General features: G+C 42.8%; 1 protein-coding gene across 1 annotated transcript; it reads right to left on the bottom strand.

Annotated features, from left to right (window-relative positions):
* Positions 1-1,857: 1,857 nt before the first annotated feature.
* CCNC (cyclin C) lies at positions 1,858-20,068 on the bottom strand. Its single transcript, XM_061991435.1, has 12 exons — positions 19,975-20,068; positions 19,264-19,370; positions 15,468-15,552; positions 15,152-15,221; positions 13,595-13,646; positions 10,819-10,874; positions 9,571-9,606; positions 7,701-7,792; positions 6,696-6,763; positions 6,346-6,425; positions 4,110-4,228; positions 1,858-3,539 (listed from the first exon to the last, which is right to left on the bottom strand). The coding sequence occupies exons 1-12, from the start codon at positions 20,004-20,006 to the stop codon at positions 3,485-3,487; spliced, it is 852 nt and encodes a 283-aa protein (XP_061847419.1). The 5' UTR covers positions 20,007-20,068; the 3' UTR covers positions 1,858-3,484.
* Positions 20,069-21,074: the final 1,006 nt, after the last annotated feature.

Genomic DNA, 21,074 nt, shown 5'->3' with positions numbered 1-21,074 from the left:
AGACAAAACCTTCACTAGTGGTCAGGAAACACAGAAGGAAACAGACCTGATGTTGGAATACTTGCTGTTCAAAATGTGTGAGTCCTTACTTTAAAAGTATATCCATTTTTTATTGCTGAGCACAAAAAATGCTGTAGCATTCAGTCAATAACTTCTGTTCCTTCAGCAACTCAGGGCTGAGTTGAGAACTTGTCAATATTTGAAGTTATTACAGAGAGTGGAATGGAATTAGGCTGGAAAATTTGCAGTGACCAAGGAAGTTACTGAACTCCCTCCTTCTATGTACATTAATCTGTAGGTCTTTAAAAACCAGACCTATCCCACCCTCACCTATAAACTTGCAGAGTCATAATTTTAACAGGTTTGGGGGGTTTTTTGTCTGCTTTTTAATGTTGTTTGGAGTTCAGGGGAACTAGCAAAGGTGGATAAAAAATGTCCATCCTAGCACAGAAATTCAGGACTCCGCAGGATGTCTGGGAAAAGGAATTACCTACAAAATGCACCCTTTCAAATTTAGAGAACAGAGAAGAAAAGCTAATCTTAATAGAATTTCACTTCTACTAACTGCCACAGTCTCTGCAGTCATTTGCTTCTAGAGGAGAGCTCCTGTAGTTGGCACAGCCAGACGTGTTAGCTGGGCTGCCCTAAGGGTGTATCTCACAGGGGTTTCTCTTGTCTTTGCTAGTTGGAGACCCTGTAGTGTAGCTGACATAACAAGTGCATTTTTCTTCAGAGCATCATTGGCTTTTTATACTTTACTTCCAACTGATAAAAAAACCCCAAACAACTAAAGAACTAGAATTTAGACACATTTCCAAAATACATGTTTAGTTTAACTAATGAATTAATCACAGATTCCTAAGGGCTGGAAAGGACCTCGAAAGCTCATCCAGTGCAACCCCCCTGCCAGAGCAGGACCACCTAAAGTAGGTCACACAAGAACTCATCCATGTGGGTTTCAATCATGATTTTTTCCAGACCTCTGCTATCTTTTCTGAGCTGAAGAGTTCTGGATTATTACTTCTTGGATAGGAAAGCTGCTGCATGCTTCTTTTGGTTTTATTAGTCAGGGTAGATCTAGTTTTAATTAGTCTTGACAGGTTTTTTTTGCAAGGCTTTTTCTCAAACTCTGTGTATCCCATCAAAGTTCATGATCCTTTCGGTGTCTTCCTTTTGTGGATGTAACTTGCTTTTCAAATGATGGGTTTTTGAGTTAAATAGCTTGCTTGATGCAGTTCCATTTGCTTCCTTCTAGATTTTTCCTTCTGTCTTTTTGGCATAGAGACCTGTGTTTGCTTTGAGACTCTACTGTCACCTGTAAACCTATAATCTCAAGGCTTTCAGCTACTTTTAACAAGATACCTCATTTCTACAACTTCTTTCCTTTGAAATGAAGCACAGTAAAGGTGATTTTTTTTTTTTTTTTCAGCAAAGCAGCTGAATTCATTCATGTTCTTTTCCTGTTGCTCCAGTTTACATCTTTCTTTTGGTGACTGACACCACTTTGACTTTTTGCCATCCTTTAACTGCACTTCATTGTCTTTCCCTGTTTACACTAGAATCAGGTGGTAAAACTATCCTCACATCCTCAGTAGAGAAACAGCTTAAGATATTTCTATTTACCAGCAAGAATTCACTGGTATTTTAGCTCTTTAGTTAACTTCAGTGAAGTAAAGTCTGCAAAGGTTCTTGTCTTGAGCTGCAAGAAAACTTAATCACTCCAGCCACAATTCTTCCTTAGTATGGTAAAATCCATCATTTCAATAGAGCTTTCTTAACAGATGATGTGGTGTATATGAAAAGACTGATGTGTACCTAAAGAACTGTGTAAGAACTCCACACAGTGGACAAGTTGCATTGATTTATTTCTACTCCCCAAGTCCACATTACAAATAACACATTTTAGACTTCAAGAAACAAAGGCAAATAGCCAAATTCCACTTCATCAATCGAGTGTCTGGAAAAGGTATGGATCAAATGGCAACAAATAAGTAACAGAGACTAAAATGTATGTATTTTCTATCTCCCCAGACTGATTTGGGCTTATTTCCCTCATGTTTTACAAAAATGAGCTGACCAGAAAGAAATGCTAGTGGCATAACAGGCTCCATACAAACACACTGCAGTTACATTTCACCAAATGACCAGCCAATTACAAAGACAGCTATTTGCCAAAACGGGGAGGTTTGAAATGGCCAGTTTTTTGAACCAAGACACATCAGAAAGCCAATGTATCAGACCAGTGGAACAATGTTACAGCACTTTGTCATTCAAATGTTATCCTCGGGCAAGCTGGCATTGTCATTCAGAATGAAGTGGTACAGAACTTAATCAAAGTTACCTAAAAATGGAGGAAAAAAATCTATTCAGGCCAATTCCTGACTTCAGTGGGATATCTGCCTGAGTAAGGAACACAGGATCTGGCCTTTTGTTTGAAGGAATCTCATTTTAATCCAGAACATTAGTTAACCAAGGAATCCCATTTGTTCCTAACATCACAATTCAAAGTAGCCAGTACAAAAGCTTGATCCTCTTAAACAAACGCTCTAATGAACCAAACAAATTCACACTAACACTGAAGGCAGGTGAACTGTGCATGTCTTTAGCACACACACAGAGAAAAACCCAGAAACCACCATAATAAACATATGCAGACTTGTAACTGACTGTGAAATATTCCAATTGTATTAGACAGTACATTAACTTGCCAAAAAAATAGTATGGTGGGGTTTTTTTCATTCCTAACACTTGAAATGTTTAAGAAAACTGCAGAATCACTATACATATTGCACTTCTCTGGTAAGCTGGGCTACTACACTTCATGGCAAAAACATCCAAGTACATCTAATGAACTAAACAGCGTTTCTCTAATCCAAAAGAAATTAATTCAATGTCTTTCCTGCAGCTTTCATGTAACAGAGTCGTTTGCAGGCTCTTTGAAGGGTTTTGGTTCTGAAGAACTGCTGTGTGACTTGTTATAGAATCTGTATTTATTGTATTTTAAAAAAAACCAATCAACAGAGCTCATGGTAATGAATTGATTTTACATACACTTGCACCATCATCCTTCAGTCACAACCAAAACAAGGACCACACGAATGGTTAATACAGTTACATTTGGGCTTCAGGTTGGTGCTGCTTTAAAAGCACTTCAATGGCAAGTTACAATTTTCTCCTAGCAAACAAAACCAATAATGGGCTATTTGGTTTGAGTGTGGACAGTGTTAATATTTTGCAGTTTGGTTTAAGGTTTGATTCTTCACACTGAAAAACCCCCAACCTCAGTACGTTTGCTCCAGCGTCAGAGAAAATGATGCAGTTTCAGATAAAAAGCTTTCCAAATGCTTGACACAAACAAGCTATTTATTCTTCAAGTTCTTTGTCAAAGATGTTACTAAAAGCTTCTGTCCATCTCATGAACACAGGAAAGATCCCAGGATGTCTTGAGTCAAAAGTGGTCCGTAAAGAAATTCTTTGGAATGTCTTAAGATTGGCTGTAACTAGAGTTCTGGCTGCCATTTGGACCCTGTTCTCCTTCGCTGTTTGGAAAAAAAACAAACACAAACATGTGTCTTCAAAGAGAAGCATCACATTATTGTCTTTTTTTCTTTTAAAAGATACGGTGTTATGAAAGTAGTAAAAACCCTTTGAAGGAAAACTCAACGTCCACACTAATAGGTTGAGATGCTCTGCGGTGTTCTCAGCGTGTGTGAGGAACTTCAGTCTATTTCTGTGGGTAATAATCTATCCTCATGCAGCTGCCTGCTGAACTGGCTACAAAGTTCACATTGCACCAGCATGTGCCCAAGAATTTACATGAGCAGATTCCCAGCAGTGACACTGAATCACAGTAATTAAACAGGACATCAAGCAGGCCCAGTTCCAACGGATCCGGCCCAGGCAGATCATGCTCAAATCACATCAACCCTCTCCGTAACACAGGGCATGTTCTACTGCACACTACGTCCTGAACAGTCACACTGGCTGCTCCTAACAGAAAGGTCTGCATTACAAAAACATCTGCTATACCTCAGATTAAAACATTTAGTCATTCTTAACATAGTAATCCAGTTCTTCCATCTGAAAGGTGTATTAAGGAAGCACAGTACCTGTTTGGAGGTGGTTTTGGTTTAGGCATTTTACTAAGAATAGTAGCCATTTCTTTCCTCTCATCAAAGTTCTTCCACTGCTCATACAGCTTCAGAATAACCCTGATTATTTCTAAAATCTGATTAGAAAGAAAAGAGACGCTGAGGTCAGACACAATAGTGATTTCTATCTTTGTCACAGTCGGTTTAAGTGTGTAATTAATTAAACGTGTTCCAAACTGAAATGAAGCAGCACGGTTTTCATATTATAAACAGGGCTGTCTCACATTTCATCTGGTCTGGCAATCACCCATTTCTGTAATTAGGGTTTTTTATTTCATTGTGAATGGAAGCCTGAACTGAATGTGCTTCCTCTCCCATTCAACTGTGGGTATCACTTCTTCACTGCAAGCTCAATAGCTTTTTAGTCCTTTATTTGCAACTGCCACCACAGCTTAAAACTGTGCTGCTGGGAAAACACAGACACCTAGCAGCATAACTGCAGCTCCATCAGCATGGATTACCAATACAGTACCTGATGATTATCAATGTTCTATACACATCAGAGGCACAGTGTAGGGGGAAAAAACTCAAACAAGAGTACAGAATGGTAAAGGCTGGACTGAATCTTATAAGGTCTCTTCCAGACAAAACAATTCTGTGATTCTAACACTTGCCTGAATCTTTTCCTTCCAAGAAACAAAGAGCCAAGGAGTGTCTAAATCATAGAATCACAGAATTGTTTCAGCTGAAGAGCCCTTTAAGCTCACTGAGTCCAGCCTTTGTCCCAGCCCTATCAACCACTAGACCATTTCCCTCTCTTATGGTTGTATATTCTTTTCTATATATTCTATATATGTTCTTACAGACATATAATCATTAAACTTTGATATTGCACTTCTGGAAGCATAAGCATTCTCTGCCAGTTTGGGCATGTTCTATCTACTACACCTGCACTACCTCAATTTCCTATTAAATTTCTAGTGCACTGTTCCATATTAAAAACACAAATGACATTTGGTTCATCATTTGATTCATCATTCTCTACATTAATGAAATAGACTTCTTCTTTTTATCAGATGGACTTAGACTAAGTGCTACAAACTAAAGTCCTGGTTGGCTACAAGGTCCATGGTGTTAATGCAAAAAAAGTCAAGCTTAGATTGTATCAGTGTCATGTTAAGCATTCAAACATGTTCAGTATCAAGCTTATGAGAACCTTATCTGTCAAATACAGGTTGGTTCTCCTCTGCTGCCAATTTATTCACACCCTGCTTTTATATGCATGACAGCATAACTGGCAGAGCTCGTGACGCAGCACAGCATCCGGGCCGTGCTGAAATCTCAAGATGAATCCTGGAATACAAATAGAACCTCAGGACATCATCAGTGGGATAAAGGGTAATACCAAGGGCACAGAGGACAGTGGGATGACTCATCTGTAATATGCTCTTTAATTCTGGCCACTCAGTCTCAAAAAAGATAGACTGTAAAAGATGTGTAGAGCAAATCAGTGTGGTAAGGAGTAGGACTACTAGTTTGGCTTGTTTGCTGGAGCTGAACAAAGAAGTCAACCTAAAAAGGACTCAGTGAAGATTGTTACTGGTATGAGAAAACTGCACTTTGGAACCTGAGGAATTTATGAAGGGGAATATTCAACATAAAACTTGTGATAGCAGGGAACTAAACTGAATTATCTTGGTGTCTCCTCTTTTAACATCAACTGAGGTCATGGTCCTGATCATCCTGAGTGTCAAGAACATTTGACACTGCTATACTACAGAATCACAGAATCTTAAGAGTTGGAAGGAACCTGGAAAGATCATCCAGTGCAACCCCACTGCCAGAGCAGGACCACCTAGAGTACATTTATAGGGAGAGAACAATAACAGTATATAGGCACGATGCTGAAAGGTGAATCAGAAAATCACGAGCACTACAGCTTAAAAGTCAAACTCGTGCTGGCTGTCTTGAATGATGAAAACCACTGGGAACGCTGCTTCTGGCAAACAAATTCAAAGGATATTGCTTTTATATTTCCATCTACAAATGGCAGCACCAGCAACACTGCTGTTATGCAACGGTCCTGTCTTGGCCTTCAATAACTAAAGGACCCCACCTTGTCTCCCTCCCCGAGGGATCTACCTAATTTCAACTGATCACTGCATGAAGTTCACATCAGTGCAGACATCAGAGAGAGCAGTTTTATAACCATGACTACCATGTCTAACCAAGGAATTAAAACCAGAGTGAGTACCTTTTCCATATCAACAGACAGCTCAGCAAACCACTGCCTTGCATCCTTCTGCTGGACAACACAGGCCACATGTAGGCAAGCTGCAAAGATCAGGTGACAAGGATGTTGAACAAAGATCCACTTGGAAACATCCTGTTTTTCATAAAGACTATCCAGTTCAACAGAGAAAATGAGGGATGCATTATCTGACTTTTCTTCAAGACTTTTGAAGCTGCAAGGCTACACTGTCAGTGCTGCATGAAACAAACTGAAGCAACGCAGGAGGGCAATCTAAGGAATGCTTGTTAATGGGAAATTGCACCCAATACATCCATTTAAATGTGACAAGAGACATTGCTTGTGTTACTTACCTAGAGCTATCATGAAAGGAGGATACAGCAGACAAAGATCAGTTCTATATGTGTCATTCACTATCCTCCTGTGCGAGAAAGAACTTGTGAGCATCGTCCTATTCACCTTTACGACTGTATTGGAAGCACTACTATAGTCCCATAAATGTCTTTCTGCAGAGGGTGTTCATAGAATGGTAGGGTTGGAAGGGACCTCTAGAGATCATCCAGTCCAACCCCCCTGTAGAAGCAGGGTCACCTACATCAGGTCACACAGGAACATGTCCAGGTGGGTCTTGAAGACCTCCAGGGAAGGAGACTCCACAACCCCTCTGGGCAGCCAGGGCCAGGGCTCCCTCACCTGAACAGTGAAATAGGTTTTTCTTATGTTTAAATGGAACTTTTTGTGTTCCAGCTTCACCTCATCACCCCTTGTCCTGTTGCTAGCTACTATAGAAAAAAGGGATGTCCCAACCTCCTGACACCCACCCTTTAGATATTTATAAATGTTAATAAGATCACCCCTCAATCTCCTCTTCTCCAGACTAAACAGCCCGTGTTGATGTGTGCATTATCCCTGTTTCACAAATAATTAAGAGCAAGCATGAAAGTAGTACTTTTACTGTCTGTCTGCATTTGAAAAACAGCTCAAGGGTAAGAGTTCTGCTAACATAGCTAAAAATCCCTGTACGTTGCTCCTACCTCTTATAACAAGATGCAACAGAAAGGCAATGTTGATAGAAAAAGAATTACTTCTAGTCATCATTTAGTAGTATAAAAAAATGTACTATTAGAGTCTAAAATGTACTATTAGTCTAAACATAAAAATGAGAGCACTGCAAAGCAAAATCATTAGTGTCAAAGACAGAACAAACTAAGTTGGGGACACGTCACTGCAGAGGTTAACTAGGTCACCCTTTGTATTCAAATATGGCTAAGCCTGCTTTTGCTTAACCACCTTTGAGGCATAACTGTTAGACACTTGTTTCCTTGCTGAAAGGAAGCACTAATGTTCATCTTCATTACCATGCAAGAGGTAGCAGCATGTCTTCTTGGCCCATATCTTGCACATATTGGAGCAAAGGTCTATAAGGATGATACACTATCAAACAGCAGTCCTAGGGAAAATGTCAACAGGGTAAAAGATTACAATGCAGAATGTGTTGTCAGTTCACATTAAAAAGATTTGGTTTACAGCTCAACCACTGATTATTTTTTTGAAGCAGTATCTGACACCTAACCCTGCTTTAATGAGGGCAGTGCTCTCTCTAGAATACCATTACACAGCATGGTTGCCAGTCTGTTCATGTCCTTCCCCTTAGAGACAGAGAAAGCCACATCTGCAGCACACTGAAACCTCATTTGCTTACAAACCCGGAATTCCCACTTGGAAACAGAAAACACTGCAAGAAAGCAGTCTGTCACTAAATACCATACATGGAAAGCATGCCAAAAGAACTGACACTGGTTTGGAGAGACAAAAAAAACAGAGCTAAAGGAGAAAATACAGTGCTCAAATCTTTTCAGGCCCAGGTTGGTGTAAACAAACCCCCTCGCTGAAAGCAGCCAACTGTGTGGGTACTATAGGGAAAAGCCATGTTAAGTTGCATGTGTTGAACTCTGAAGTGAGGCACATCTGTTACACATACCACACTGGAAAAATAACAATACCTGAAATTTAACCTCTTGTAAATGCAGTTATCCATGATAAAACTCCTGGAGGCACAACTCAAGGGTTACTGCCATGTATAGCAGAGGTATCAAGGACTAAATGCAGAGTATCTAAGAAGGTGTTGTAACAACTGTAGCCTGCATCGAGACAAAAAGACTTTGATTTGACCTCTTCTGTGTCCTGTTCCTAAAATGTGTTCAACTGAGAACTCACAAGGCTCCTCCTTGGTTTCTGTCTCCTCTTCTCTGCATTTGAGCAGAACTACTCTGGCACAGACAGCTTGGTGAGCCACCATCTCCAACCAATATGCATAAATTAAGCATCCCTTTACCCAAGCCCTCTAAGCAGCCTGGGCTGCATCCTTTCAGCTGCCCTAGAAAACACAGCAATAGGATAGCTCCCCTTACAAAAAGCAGGTACAGCTCTTTTCTTTGAAAGTGCCTGGAAGAAAATGTCACCATTGCACTTCTTTCACCCAACAGCTTCACAGTTACAGCACCATCTCAGAAGATGGGAGGCCCTGAATTCAGTTTCTTCTTCACAGGATTCAAGCCCTCATCTCATTTTCTGGAAGACTTAATTATCAGGTTATAGACTAGCAGGATGTTACCCACACCTTCTGCTGAAGCTGCAACACATGTTCTCCGGATTCTTACAAGCAAGAAGGAGGCATAGAAAGAATAGCATAGAAAGAATACAACTCTCTATGCTCTTGACTGGCCATTCACCTGGGGAAATAAGTACACTGACACCCTAGTCTCTGCATCAGGACTTGTGTGCAGTTACCTTCCTTTTATAAACAGAACTAATGCCTCTAGGTGGACCTGTTTCTGCAGGGGGGGGGTGGACTAGATGATCTCTGAAGGTCCCTTCCAACCCCTACCATTCTATGATTCACCTTTCCCAACACTGCTTTAAACACTCAGATAAAGAGCCATACCCACTCCTCCTGGCCCCACTGCTCCCACAGTCTGCCCTCTTTCTGCTGAGAAGCCCAGCTTTGATGCAAGGTGAGAACATCCTCACTGACTAAACGGCAGCACATTAATGACAAGCACTCTGCTGAAAATGTAAATGTTAGACCTGCATGGACATCATTCTAAAACTGGAGCGAAAAAGAGAGACAGTTTAATGCATATCTCATGGCACAAAACTCCAACTGTTCTTCATTGGTAAAAAGGGAACTGAAAAAACCCACCAAACAGAAAAAAAAATCCCACCTACCATTAATTCTAAGAGATAGAATTCACATTCTAGTATCTGCAAAGAAGTAAAATGATGGTTAAACAGCAGCAGAATTAACTGGCACCCAGTTTAACATCATGAACACACAGGAGTTCTTAACACCTATTTCCAACAGCCCTAAGTGCATTTCGTATGACACCACAAAACCCCCAAAACACCCCAAACTGTTGTTAGTTGTTGGCTTACCACCATTAGAACTTCACTCTGGTTGTGATACATGAAATGGATCCAACCCCTACCATTCTATGATTCTATGAAATGCACTTCCACAGTTTGGATCAAGTTTACTAGGGAAGATTATTTCATCAGCAGTGCTTGTCTGACTTGTTACAACACCTGGCAGCAGCAAACTGTTCCCAGGGTGTAAACACTCAACAGGAACAGAGAATTTGTGGAATCAGAGCCTCTTCCTCAGGCCACTAACATGAAAAATGGCCTTCTACAGTATTTTCAGAGTTAACTCCATATGAAATATTCTGGGCAATGGTAGGAACTAAATCAACCCTCATTTTCCATAGAGTGACGTGTTAGTGGTATCAAGGAAAGGACTGCTTTGGCTGTAAGAAAGCAATCCTCTCAAATAGATTGCCATTTGCCTTTATCTGTAAAACAGCAGTGCACTTTTGTTGGAAGGTCTCAGATATGTTACATTCTGATGTATCATCTGACCTTCTAGATTAGGTGAAAAGCAAACCAACAGAAAGTTAGCACTTGTCACAGCCAACCCAAGACCAATTGGACCTGGTTAACTTTCAAAATGCTACATGGGTCAAAACCGGTTTCATGCAAAATAACCCCCACTGGTGAATCTAAAATGTCAATAATAAATGAAAAGGAGTTTTCAACAGCCATTACATTTCACAGGCAAACATAAAACTGCTTTCTGTAAGCCAGCTGCTCCTGGGTGCAAGCTTGGAAGCATCCCAGGTAGGTGCAAGGGCTATTTACCTTCCCTGGAGCAATGCATTTGTGAACAAAAACATTCCAAAGAGAAGCTAAATCTCTTTTAGCATCATAGTTCTCTTCTTAGCATTCCTGACAACAACTTAAGGGAAGGAGGTTATAAAACATTTACTGCTTATAAAACTAACTTCCCTGATAATCCAGCCAAAACTATTTGTGAGCAACCTGATATATAAGTATGAACTTAAAAGACAAGACTTCCTAGTAACAATGATTTCTCTTTCCATTGATTTCACAAGGGTGTATTTCAAACAGCATACTTACATGGTTCATCCTATAAGGAAACTCCTTAGGAAAGGCATACGAAAACCTAGTTTTCACTACAGTAAAGAGAGAGCAGGGTGTTAAAAATGATGTCATTAATACTCTCCTTTCTCTTTCTATTGATTGCATAAAAAACAGACTCAAATTCAAAGAAAGAAGTCAATTCACCACATTGCACATCAGTGTCCTAAGCACTGAATTATCAGACACTCCAAGGGTGTTTCTCTCCTTGAGACACACACCTGCTTAGGCACATGGTATGATTTAAGACAGCTGCCTCCAAGAGAATGTTCAAATGTATCCTCAGTGTTCTAGCTTATGATGATCCCTGATTTAGACACCTAATTATCCTCATACATTTTACAAGACAACAGGTACAAATGGCACACTGTAACCTTTAACAACCTGGAAGTGGACAATATTCCTTATATTAACCACAGACAGTGTATTATGAATTGATGGCAGTCAGACTAGGATACTGATTGGAAAGTTTTAATTATTTCAAGAAAGAGAATCACAGAATCTCAAGGGCTGGAAAGGACCTGGAAAGCTCATCCAGTGCAACCCCCCTGCCAGAGCAGCACCACCTAGAGTAGGGCACACAGGAACTCATCCAGCTGGGTTGGAATGTCTCCAGAGAAGGAGACTCCACAGCCCATCTGGGCAGCCCCTGCCAGTGCTCCCTCACCTCAACAGGGAAGAAATTCTTCCTTCTGTTTCTGTGGAACCTCTTGTGTTCCAGTTTATACCCATTGCCCCTTGTCAGATGAATAAAAGCAGTTTCTCAAGAAGCATGCAAACTGAAGAGCTATATAGTAAAAAAACAAACCACTTTTGAGTGGGAAGATAGGGAAACAAAACATTTTTGCCACAAAGCAAGCTGCAGACACAACAATATGGAGCTGTCCTTTTAGTGAGCTGTGGAAACAGAGTGAAAAGCTTTTGAAGAGGTTGCCAGAAACCAATCTGAGATTGTCTTCCTTGCAAAGGAAATGTGTTACTAGCTTAATAGTTCTACCTAACTGAAAGCAACCAGAGTGTTTTTAACTGAGCACTATTACTCTAGGCACTCCTTTTGTTAGCTTTCTTTTACTTGCCTCACCTCATCTTTTTCTGCCCTTTGTATGAAGGCCTTCCAAAAAATTGCTGCATGCTACTGAAGTAACTCTGGTAAAGAAGACCACGTAGCATAACAGACATAGATGCTGGGAGAACACCTGTTGCTTTTTGTCCCTACTTCCATGAAATGCAGGCAGGGCTTCTCCATCTGAAAAACCTGGGGGGGAACTGGGACTGTTTAGTCTGGAGAAGAGGAAACTGAGGGGGGATCTCATTAATATTGACAATATCTAAAGGGTGGGTGTCAGGGGGCTGGGACATCCCTTTCTTCTATAGTATCTAGCAACAGGACAAGGGGTGATGGAAAGAAGCTGGAACACAAAAAGTTCCATTGAAATATAAGGAAAAACTATTTCAGTGTTTCAGTGAGGGAGCCCTGGCCCAGGCTGCCCAGGGAGGGTGTGGAGGCTCCTTCCTTGGAGGGCTTCAAGACCCACCTGGACACATTCCTGTGTGACCTGATCTAGGTGACCCTGCTTCTGCAGGGGTTTGGACTGGATGATCTCTAGAGGTCCCTTCCAACCCTACCATTCTATGATTCTATGACTCTTCTGTGGGATTCTGAGACTTTGGATTTTCAGAAGCAGCACAGCTCAGGACTAGAAGTCCAAGTAAAATCAGCTACTGCATATTTACCAAAAACCACTGAAGCTTCTCACTGCCACGCTGATCTCTGCTTTCAGATGCCACCCATGCAAAAATAACTACTCTTACTGCTAAATCCAGCACTGCTTTTGGTCATGCTGGCACTGAAGATGCATTTCAGTTCCTGGTGGTGCAACTGTCACACAGCCAGCCCTATAGACTCATACACTTACTGTTTGTGGAGGCTACAGATGCAGCCAGTCACCTGTCCCCTCAACAGCTAAGAGGGATTTTGAAAGCCCTGACCTACATTTTGACGAGCACAGCCAGGAATTGCCTGCTGAGAGCAGCTGGACCTTCTGGGTCAAATTCTAATGTTCAGCTAAGGAAGCCATCACTTTAAAGCCTTGAAGGATGAGAAGCAAGTTACAAGAAAGTGGCAAGTAGCAAAGAGAGAAAATTAAGTAACTATGCTGTGACTTTATTGCATTTATTTGTGAACAATATACAGGTTACAAAATGTATCTTTAGAATTAGGTACCATGTGCAAAGACTAATTTTATAATGGAGGAAAAATGGATTAAAATAATTAGAAGTTACACAGCCTACCAAAAATTCTACAAACCAGGTACATCTCTGGAGCCTCATCTGTTACAAAAACAGACAAGCCCTAAGTTTCCAGTTCTATCTTTGAGTAGTTCAGAAGCCAGTTTGCCACTCGAGACTCTTTATAAACCTCAACAGTTTATCACTTTGGTTTTTTTTATGTTTGGCATAAGTCCCAAGTAGAATCAACCAGAAGTAATAGAGAAAGGACCATTCTGTTTCTGTATTTAGAAACAGAAATCATTGGCTCTAAATGGCTTTAACCGGCTCCTAGCAGTCAACTGGCTCCTAGCAGTCAACTGGCTCCTAGCAGTCAACTGGCTCCTAGCAGTCAACTCACAAGATCCCTCCCATGACTTAAGAGGTACCTTTTAAAAAGAATTACATGAAAAACCCCACAAAGACAATGTCTCATTTCCCACCAGAGACACCCAACTACAATATAATGAACACCACCAATACTTACATACAGAAGTAGCAGCAGAAATCAACCTTGTATTTGAAACAACACCAAATTCCTGAAGAAAAACAATTGTAAATGAGGTGAACCACCTGAAATACCATAACCTCAGAGTGTTATCACATTAAAACAATGGCATCTTACTACACTGGGCTTTATGCAGTATTTCCCCCCCACACCCCATTTTATTTCTGGTCCTTATTTTTTTTCCCCTTAAGGTGAACAGGTTAAACTCTTGGGTAAGAGTTTTATCATTCATTAGCTACATTGTTTGAGCTGTGAGGAATTGTAGACATTTATGAAAGGTACCAAAGCTACAGAAGCTCAGTTGGATCACACTCTCTATAGAAAACAGACAAGAGGGCTTCAAGAAGATATGGTATCTTTCCTTAATCCACTTGGAGAGAAAACTGCCTTTAGACACCTGTCATTAGCTACTTTTTTTTTTTGTTCCCATGAAGCTTCAGCTCTTCTGCTGACAGCAAGCTGAAAAACTTCTGTATACAGCATTCTTTCAGAGAAGTGTATAGCTGAAGCATTACTGCTCTAGCTGCCCTCTAAAGCTGCAGAAGCTTTAGCATAAGGAAGGCTAACCAGGCTTCCCCTAATTGTTCTGAAACGTAAGATACATCTCTGCATATTCACTCTATGTCTGTATTTTCTTAAAGGCTTAATTAACAGACTGGTAGAAATATTTGCTCTCCAATACTCCGAATCTCTCTCCTTCATCTCCTCCAAACACTGAAAGGTGTCACTGTATTTGTACAGATAACAGCACCACATGCAGACACTGGCTTAGCAGCACTGTTTCTACCATCCACTAGGTATTTGAGTACCTCTTGTAAAATTCATCAGTGCTGAGCTATCAATTGGCCAATTGGATTTTTCTTCCCCATTACTCGGATGCTTCTCAAGCAGCTGAAAAACTCCTTGTATTCCAGAGTACTAAGAGCAGCACCCAGCTGGTGCTAACTCTTGGGCACGTGCAAAGTGGATTTCTAATGGATGGAGATGTGGAGCTTTCTCACCACTATCTCTAATGGGTCAGTCCCTTGGGAGAATTTCTCAGAGACAGTGTATGAGCTACAATATAGCTTTAATTCAGGTCACCAAAATGTGGTAAACTCTGAGGATCCCTCACTATATGAAAGGGAAAAGGAGAGTCAGGAGAAAACAAAACTCAAACTACCTTCTAAAGTTTGAGTAAACATATACAAGGAAAAACAACACCAGAAAGGAGACACTGCACAACTTAAGATATAGTGTGTATGTAAACAGTGATCAGAGGGAAACGGCCATTTAAAATACTCTCTCTGATTTTCAGAGGTTAGTAATTCAGACCAAACTGAGAAAGATCAAATACTAAACATGTTTGAAGGCCTTCTCTGTTTCCTTTTCTTAAATGTTACAGAAATCTCTACCAGAAAAAAATAAAAGAGAAGGTTTCAAGTCCTAAAGCATCGAGAATGACACAAAACTGTAACGCCCTAAACGGTCTTTTTTCTTTTCTCTCTCTCTCACACATCACATCATTTTACATTAAAAAATTTGAATACTTCATACCTCTACTTTGGATGCCAAAAACACACAGGTAGGAGCCATTAATACTGGATCTATACTTTTTAGGGAATATCTGAAACGTTACAACAGAATTGTAATGCGTTGTTTCACACACGTTGAACGATTAAGCTATCAAGAGCACCACACTTCCTTTTGAAAAAGCAAAGCTTAAGTTAACTTTATCAGCATAAAAGCTTTACACCATCCAGAAAACAACAAAAAAAAGTGGCACTGTTTTTAATACTGCATTTTAAAAAGGGCTACCAAAATGTGCCTAGCAAATCTTTCAGTCTCATACCATCATAGTAAATGGTCCTACCTGGCATAGAATCTCTTGAAGTAGACTGTAGCAGTGGCAATAACTTGTTGTCTTAATTTCAGATGTTCACCTAAAGCCTGGATAACTTAAAAAGAAGAAAAATGAACACAAGCTTGAGTTGAGTCTTTACAGTATGACACCAAAGGATCCCAAAGCGTGACTAGTGCTGGGAGCGGCAGCACAGTCTTCAACCTGAGTTCAGATACGTTCTTCTGGTGAGACAACGTGTTGCTGTAAACCTACAGGTGAAGAAGCAGCATCCTGAAGCCTGTGAACACCTTCAAAAAGGGAAAGGTAACTTAACTTCATTGTGTACCAAGTGAGCAGGACCTTTAAGAAGATGATAACACAAATCTCAGGAGGGTAAAGCTTGAGTGTTTCACTTCAGAGCAAAACGAATCCAAACACTTCAAAAGTCAGTCTATGGCTTTCTAGTGCCACGCAGAAATGGATAGGGTTTGGGGGTTTTTGTATTCAAACAACTAAAGCTGCCAACACAAACATGGTCATGAAATTTGGCAGAGACGGCAGGTGTTAAAAAAAATGACATATTTAGTCTAGGGAGAAGGGGTGGGAGACCAGAGCATGCAGTCAGCTGCTCCATCACGGTGGGCCTCTGCCAGTTGGCCAAGAAACAACCCTGGTGTCATCTGTGCAGGTAGCTCTTGTTTGGCCTCCCAGGCAAAGGAAAGGTGCCAAGCAAATTAGATGCATCAAGCTGGGATTAAGAGCAGGGGTTGGATACAGAGAATGGCACAGTGAAACATAAGGTTGTTACTTGTTCTTTTTTCCCCGTACTTCTTCACGGCTGTCACTCTGAGCAAGGCTTGCCTGTGTTAAGACTCTCCCTTCTTTTTTACCTTTCCTCACCAGAATCATCCAAACCAATAACTTCACATCTGCTTAAGTATATATTTAAAACACATACAAGCAAGACCAAGATGGCAACCACTGATGGGAAAAAGCAAACTACCCTGTTATCAGTCATCATTGAATTCTTAGCCTCTACTTAAGCGCTCTGCAAGCAAAGGGGTTTTTTTCCCCCCCATGTTCTTACCCTGAACCCCATGGGAATAGTCAGAGTATACACTACTCTCGGTTTCTATGAGCATCCCAGCACTTTTAAACACACAAATATCAAGGACTTTGCTGCTAGAAAAGGGCTGAACGTAGGAGAAAAGGAGGAAACCACCTTGAACTGCACTGATGACTGGCAACTCTTCTTTTTCCCCCCTCCCTGCAGGTAACTAATTTGTCACCCACTATAATGACTCAAAGCAACATTAAGTCATATCCCTCTTTTCCTAAGGAGAAGAATGCCAAATTAAGGGTAGCTTACCAGTAACAGGCAGTAGGACAAGCAATACTGCCAGAAAGGTTAAGCCCAGCATGCAAGGTCTGTACAAATATTACAACATTTATCAGTGTATTTGGGGAGATTTGAAAGAATTCTTCCCTTGGATTTGACCATGGGGCTGCAAAGCTGTCTTACTACCAGGGCATCAGGAAAAAAAAAAAGAAGAAATCAAATATTAAGCTAAACAGAATTCCACAAATATGTTTCTCACTCCCATGGGGTTTGGAGGAACGGTTGGGCCATCTGCTGTCAGAGAAACATCAAGTGTGGTTTAGGGAAAAAAAATGGACCAGAGCCTAGAGAGACCTAATGAAATGGAAGCTTGTATATGCTGGGGAAAAAAAAAAGAGTCCAATAGTTGTAATTAATTTGTAAAATCTTTTTAAAGAAACTGCTGGGTTGTTTATTCCATTTATGTTCACAAAAGGAATGGTTTCAGTGGTTAAGTTTACATAAAAAATGCTTACATCTCAGTATCCTGAGTAGCCTCTAACACAAACATTGCAGCTTCTACATCAGAAAAGGAAATCAATTAATGTGCTTTTCAAACAAAGACTTGGTGATCCAAAGAGAAAAACCAACATCAGTCTCCTCCCTTTGAAGTGTTTTAGAAGAGGAGAGTTCTCCTTCTCTACTGTACTCAGCATCCTGAGTAGTTGTGTGTGGCCATACAATCACTTGGTGATCTACTGCACTTGTTTTCCACTTAGGAAGCAGCAGGAAGCAGCCTCTCTCCAGGCAATCTTTGGGTTGCTTTAGGAAACCACCACCTCTCAGGGAGACAAGTGTGACAAGCTGTACTCAAGATTTACATACCCCTACTCAGGTAATGCAGGAGGTGGGAGAGAAGAGTGGGAGGCTCTATGAACACAAAGCAGCAGAGGCAGGCGATGATACAACATCTATCAAGGGTTTGAACGTGGCAAGATCTCTGCCTGAGCTCCCACCACTGGTACAGAGCAGCCCCTGACTGCCCTCTCCATGAAGGTGCTTCTCTTTACTCCAGAAGGGCTGAAAGCCCAGTGCTGCTCTCTGCTTCAGGGTAGGCTGTGCTCGTACACACACAAGGGAGATGCTGGCAGAGCTGCTCTCCAGCTGCCCCAGGTCACACAACTGTACTTTCAGGAGAGGAAAAGAATGCCAAGGAAAAGGAGCCTGAGAACCACAAACTGGAACCACCTCATCTACTCTCTAAATCTTTGTTTATATGAGAAAAATACTGAACTGAAACGTCTGAAAACAAAGTGTTATTGCACAAGTCAGATTAATAGCAGTGAAAATTAGCACACAATTACAGTCCTGGAAATACCAGTAGCCCCTTTTCTCTTTCTGAGTTAAGAAGCTATGGCATTTTGCTTCAATCTCCAAGAACTTCAAGAACTGATGGGATAAGTAAGCCATTGCTAGCTTGATTTCCTGATGCTGTGTAAGCCATAACACAGATGCACCCACAGCAATGACAACTGCAGCACAGGCAGTTACTATCAAAACAGCTAAGCTAAGGGAGAAGCTGACATAAGTATCTTTCACAGATTTCATTCCAGCACTGACATAAGATCTTCCAGTGGCCTTTGGGAATGTGATTTCTCTGTCTCAAGTCTGTCCAGATAGCTGAATAAGCATCCAGTACTTCAATGGACTGTTGTGGAAGATATTTAAAGAGCTGTCTGCAAACAAATCACTGCTTATCAACAGCCTTTGCTTGAGGTGATTTCATTTTTTAAACCCTGAACAATTGAACAGAAAGGAGTTTTAAGTGCCTGCATAATCTGATCCACACCAGTGTGGCCATTCATATGGTTAAATGCTTTGCAGGATCAAGTAAGTCTTAGATAACTTCACAGACAAGGCTCAAACTCTTTGGGAGAACAGGCTGCCTGCCAACAGCTCTCAGAAACTTGTAGACAATCTGAGAGCCACCCAGTGCCAGCTGCAGTCACAAGGCGAGACACAGGCTGTGGTGCAGCTTTCAAAGGATGTAACTGAACACAAATAACAACTTCCTCCACTTTGCTTGTTTCATAGGAATGCACAGATCAGCTAAAAATACCACAGTCTAAAAGCCCAGCAAAATCTCAGCTTGAATGTTATTGCTTGACATTGAACCGTTAATGTACTGGCTTAGCAGATTCTGCTTGCTCCTGCCCTTTTTTAGGTATTTGAAAGTAGCAAAATGTACTGTTTTGTCCAGACACAGATTGAAGTGTTGTATACACAGCTAATTTGCCTGTAAGTTCTCCACAAACTATGTTAACACCAACAAGCAACAAGCAAAGGTCAAACCTATTCATATTCCAGCTGTTTGTTAAAGCAGGTTGTGAAACTAGACAGAATACCACAATGAAATCATCCCACTCCCTGCCCAACTCAAACTAGCACTGAGACATGGCAAATGCTGTACAGGTTTTTACAGCAGAAGGAGAAATGAAACAGTTTTACCATTAGTAAAAAATATCTGCAGTTTCCAATACTCCTCTTCAGTCAGAAACTTCAAGTCCTTCTGGCGTTCCTTCAACAGATCTTGTTTATCTAAAATCCATTGTAAGCTAGAGGAAGAGAAAACAGTTTGAGCAACCCTTTGTCAAGGCTGCACCTCGTGTCTCCTGCACCACAGGTGAGGAGGCTGCTGACCCTTAACCCCGCCACACAGACCCTTCTAAAGCAAACGAGCGTGTTCAAAGCTGGACAACTCCAAACACACTCCCTGGCAGAGACTAAGATTAGCCTTTACCTGCTGTAAACTACACCGGCTGTGTGGCTCTTGGGTGCTGCCGGTCAGCAGCGAGGCTGACGTTTATATTTAGCACCTCACGGCCATCCCAACAAGGTATTTTCAGCCCTGGGCTGCCGTACCGCCGGCGATAAACATATCGCGCCCTGGGACGGACGTGCCCGCACCCCTGAGCCCCGGGCTGGGCGGGCACGGGCGCCGGGACGCGGCTCGTCTCCCGGAGAGCCCGGGCCCCTCGGAAGCCCCGGCGGGGTGAGGCGAGGCCGGCTGCACGGCGGCGGCACTCTCTCAGCCCTGCCCGGCTCCCGCAGGCCCCGGCGCTGCCGTGCCGTGCCGTGCCCCGCCGCGGCAATGAATGGACAAAGCGCGGCGGCGACCCGCGGCCCCCTCGCCCCGCTCCCCGCGGCCGCGGCACCCACTAGTGCGAGCTCTGCCAGAAGTTGCCGGCCATGGGGAGCTGAGGAGGAGGCGCCCGGGCCCGCTTCGCCCCGGCCCCGCCGCGCCAGCGCCGCCGCCCCCGCGCCGGCAGCAGGAAGGAGGCGCCCGCCGCCCCCGCCCCGCGCCCGCCGCCGCCGCCGCCGGCCGGCAACACGCCGCGCTGGCGGCCGTTCCCCTGCGCTCGCGTTCCGCCCGCCCGCCCGCGCCCGGGACCGCCGCGCCGCCGCCTCCGGACAGCCCTCGCCCGGCTCCTGGAGCACAGCCGGCCCCTGGGGCCCTGAGGCGCGGGGGCACGGAGCGTGGCGGCCGCCGCAGACCCCGCCGCCGGTGCGAGCCTGCCCTCGGCCGCGGGGCGGTTGGAGCCTTGACAGAGCGCCCGGTGCAGCCGCCCTGCTGGGAGCGGCGGTGTCTCGGTGGCCCCGAGTGGAAGTTCCACTCGCCCTGCCGTGAGCGGGGACGTCTTTCCCTTCATCAGCTCGCTCAAAGCCGTGACCAACACAGTGAAAATGACGGGGCACCCACCGCTTCTCCGGCCAACCTGTTTTGCCACCCTCACTGTAGACAGCTCCTCCCTTATGCCCAACCTAAATGTGCCTTCATTCGGTGTGAAACCATTGCTGTCTAAATGCAGTACTGGTCTGCTCCCACTAAGGTCCCAGTTAGGGCCATAGATCAGTGGTCTCAATAACTGCTGGCCCCATCTCCATCTTTACCTTACTCATTCCTGAGGTTTCAGGGCTCTGCTCACACCACACTGCAATTTTCCTCATTGGAGAGAGAATCTGGAGGTCATTTTTTCCCCAAGCTTAACTGGATGAACCTAGGCCTGAAGCCCTTGCAAGCTTTCTTAGGCTTCTCTTTCCTGTGGTGACATATCACAGCTTCAGAGCAGGATCTGAGGTGCATTAATCCATGCACTGCTGGGAAGGCTGCATCCAGGCAGGAGCCATGGAGGGAGAGGCAGTGCTTTTGTTTCTTCAAGCAGCACTGTCGCTAGGGGAGGTACACACCTGAATTTTGCAGCAAAAATGATGCATCTAAAAAAGTCTGAAGGAATCTATCTGAATACCAGCCATCACCT

The sequence above is a fragment of the Colius striatus genome, chromosome 2 (assembly GCF_028858725.1).
Source record: "Colius striatus isolate bColStr4 chromosome 2, bColStr4.1.hap1, whole genome shotgun sequence".
Lineage (NCBI taxonomy): Eukaryota > Metazoa > Chordata > Aves > Coliiformes > Coliidae > Colius > Colius striatus.
The sequence above is the reverse complement of the archived record's forward strand: the minus strand, read 5'-3'. Positions and strand labels throughout refer to the sequence as shown.

Bases quoted from the DNA above. Each gene is read 5' to 3' on its own strand.
- CCNC (XM_061991435.1), bottom strand. From the start codon at position 20,006: ATGGCCGGCAACTTCTGGCAGAGCTCGCACTA. The intron at 15,222-15,467 runs GTAGGACCATTT...GTAACGTTTCAG, and splicing joins TTCAAGAGATTCTATGCCAG to ATATTCCCTAAAAAGTATAG. The intron at 7,793-9,570 runs GTAGGTGGGATT...CATTTTCCCTAG, and splicing joins TCTATCTCTTAGAATTAATG to GACTGCTGTTTGATAGTGTA.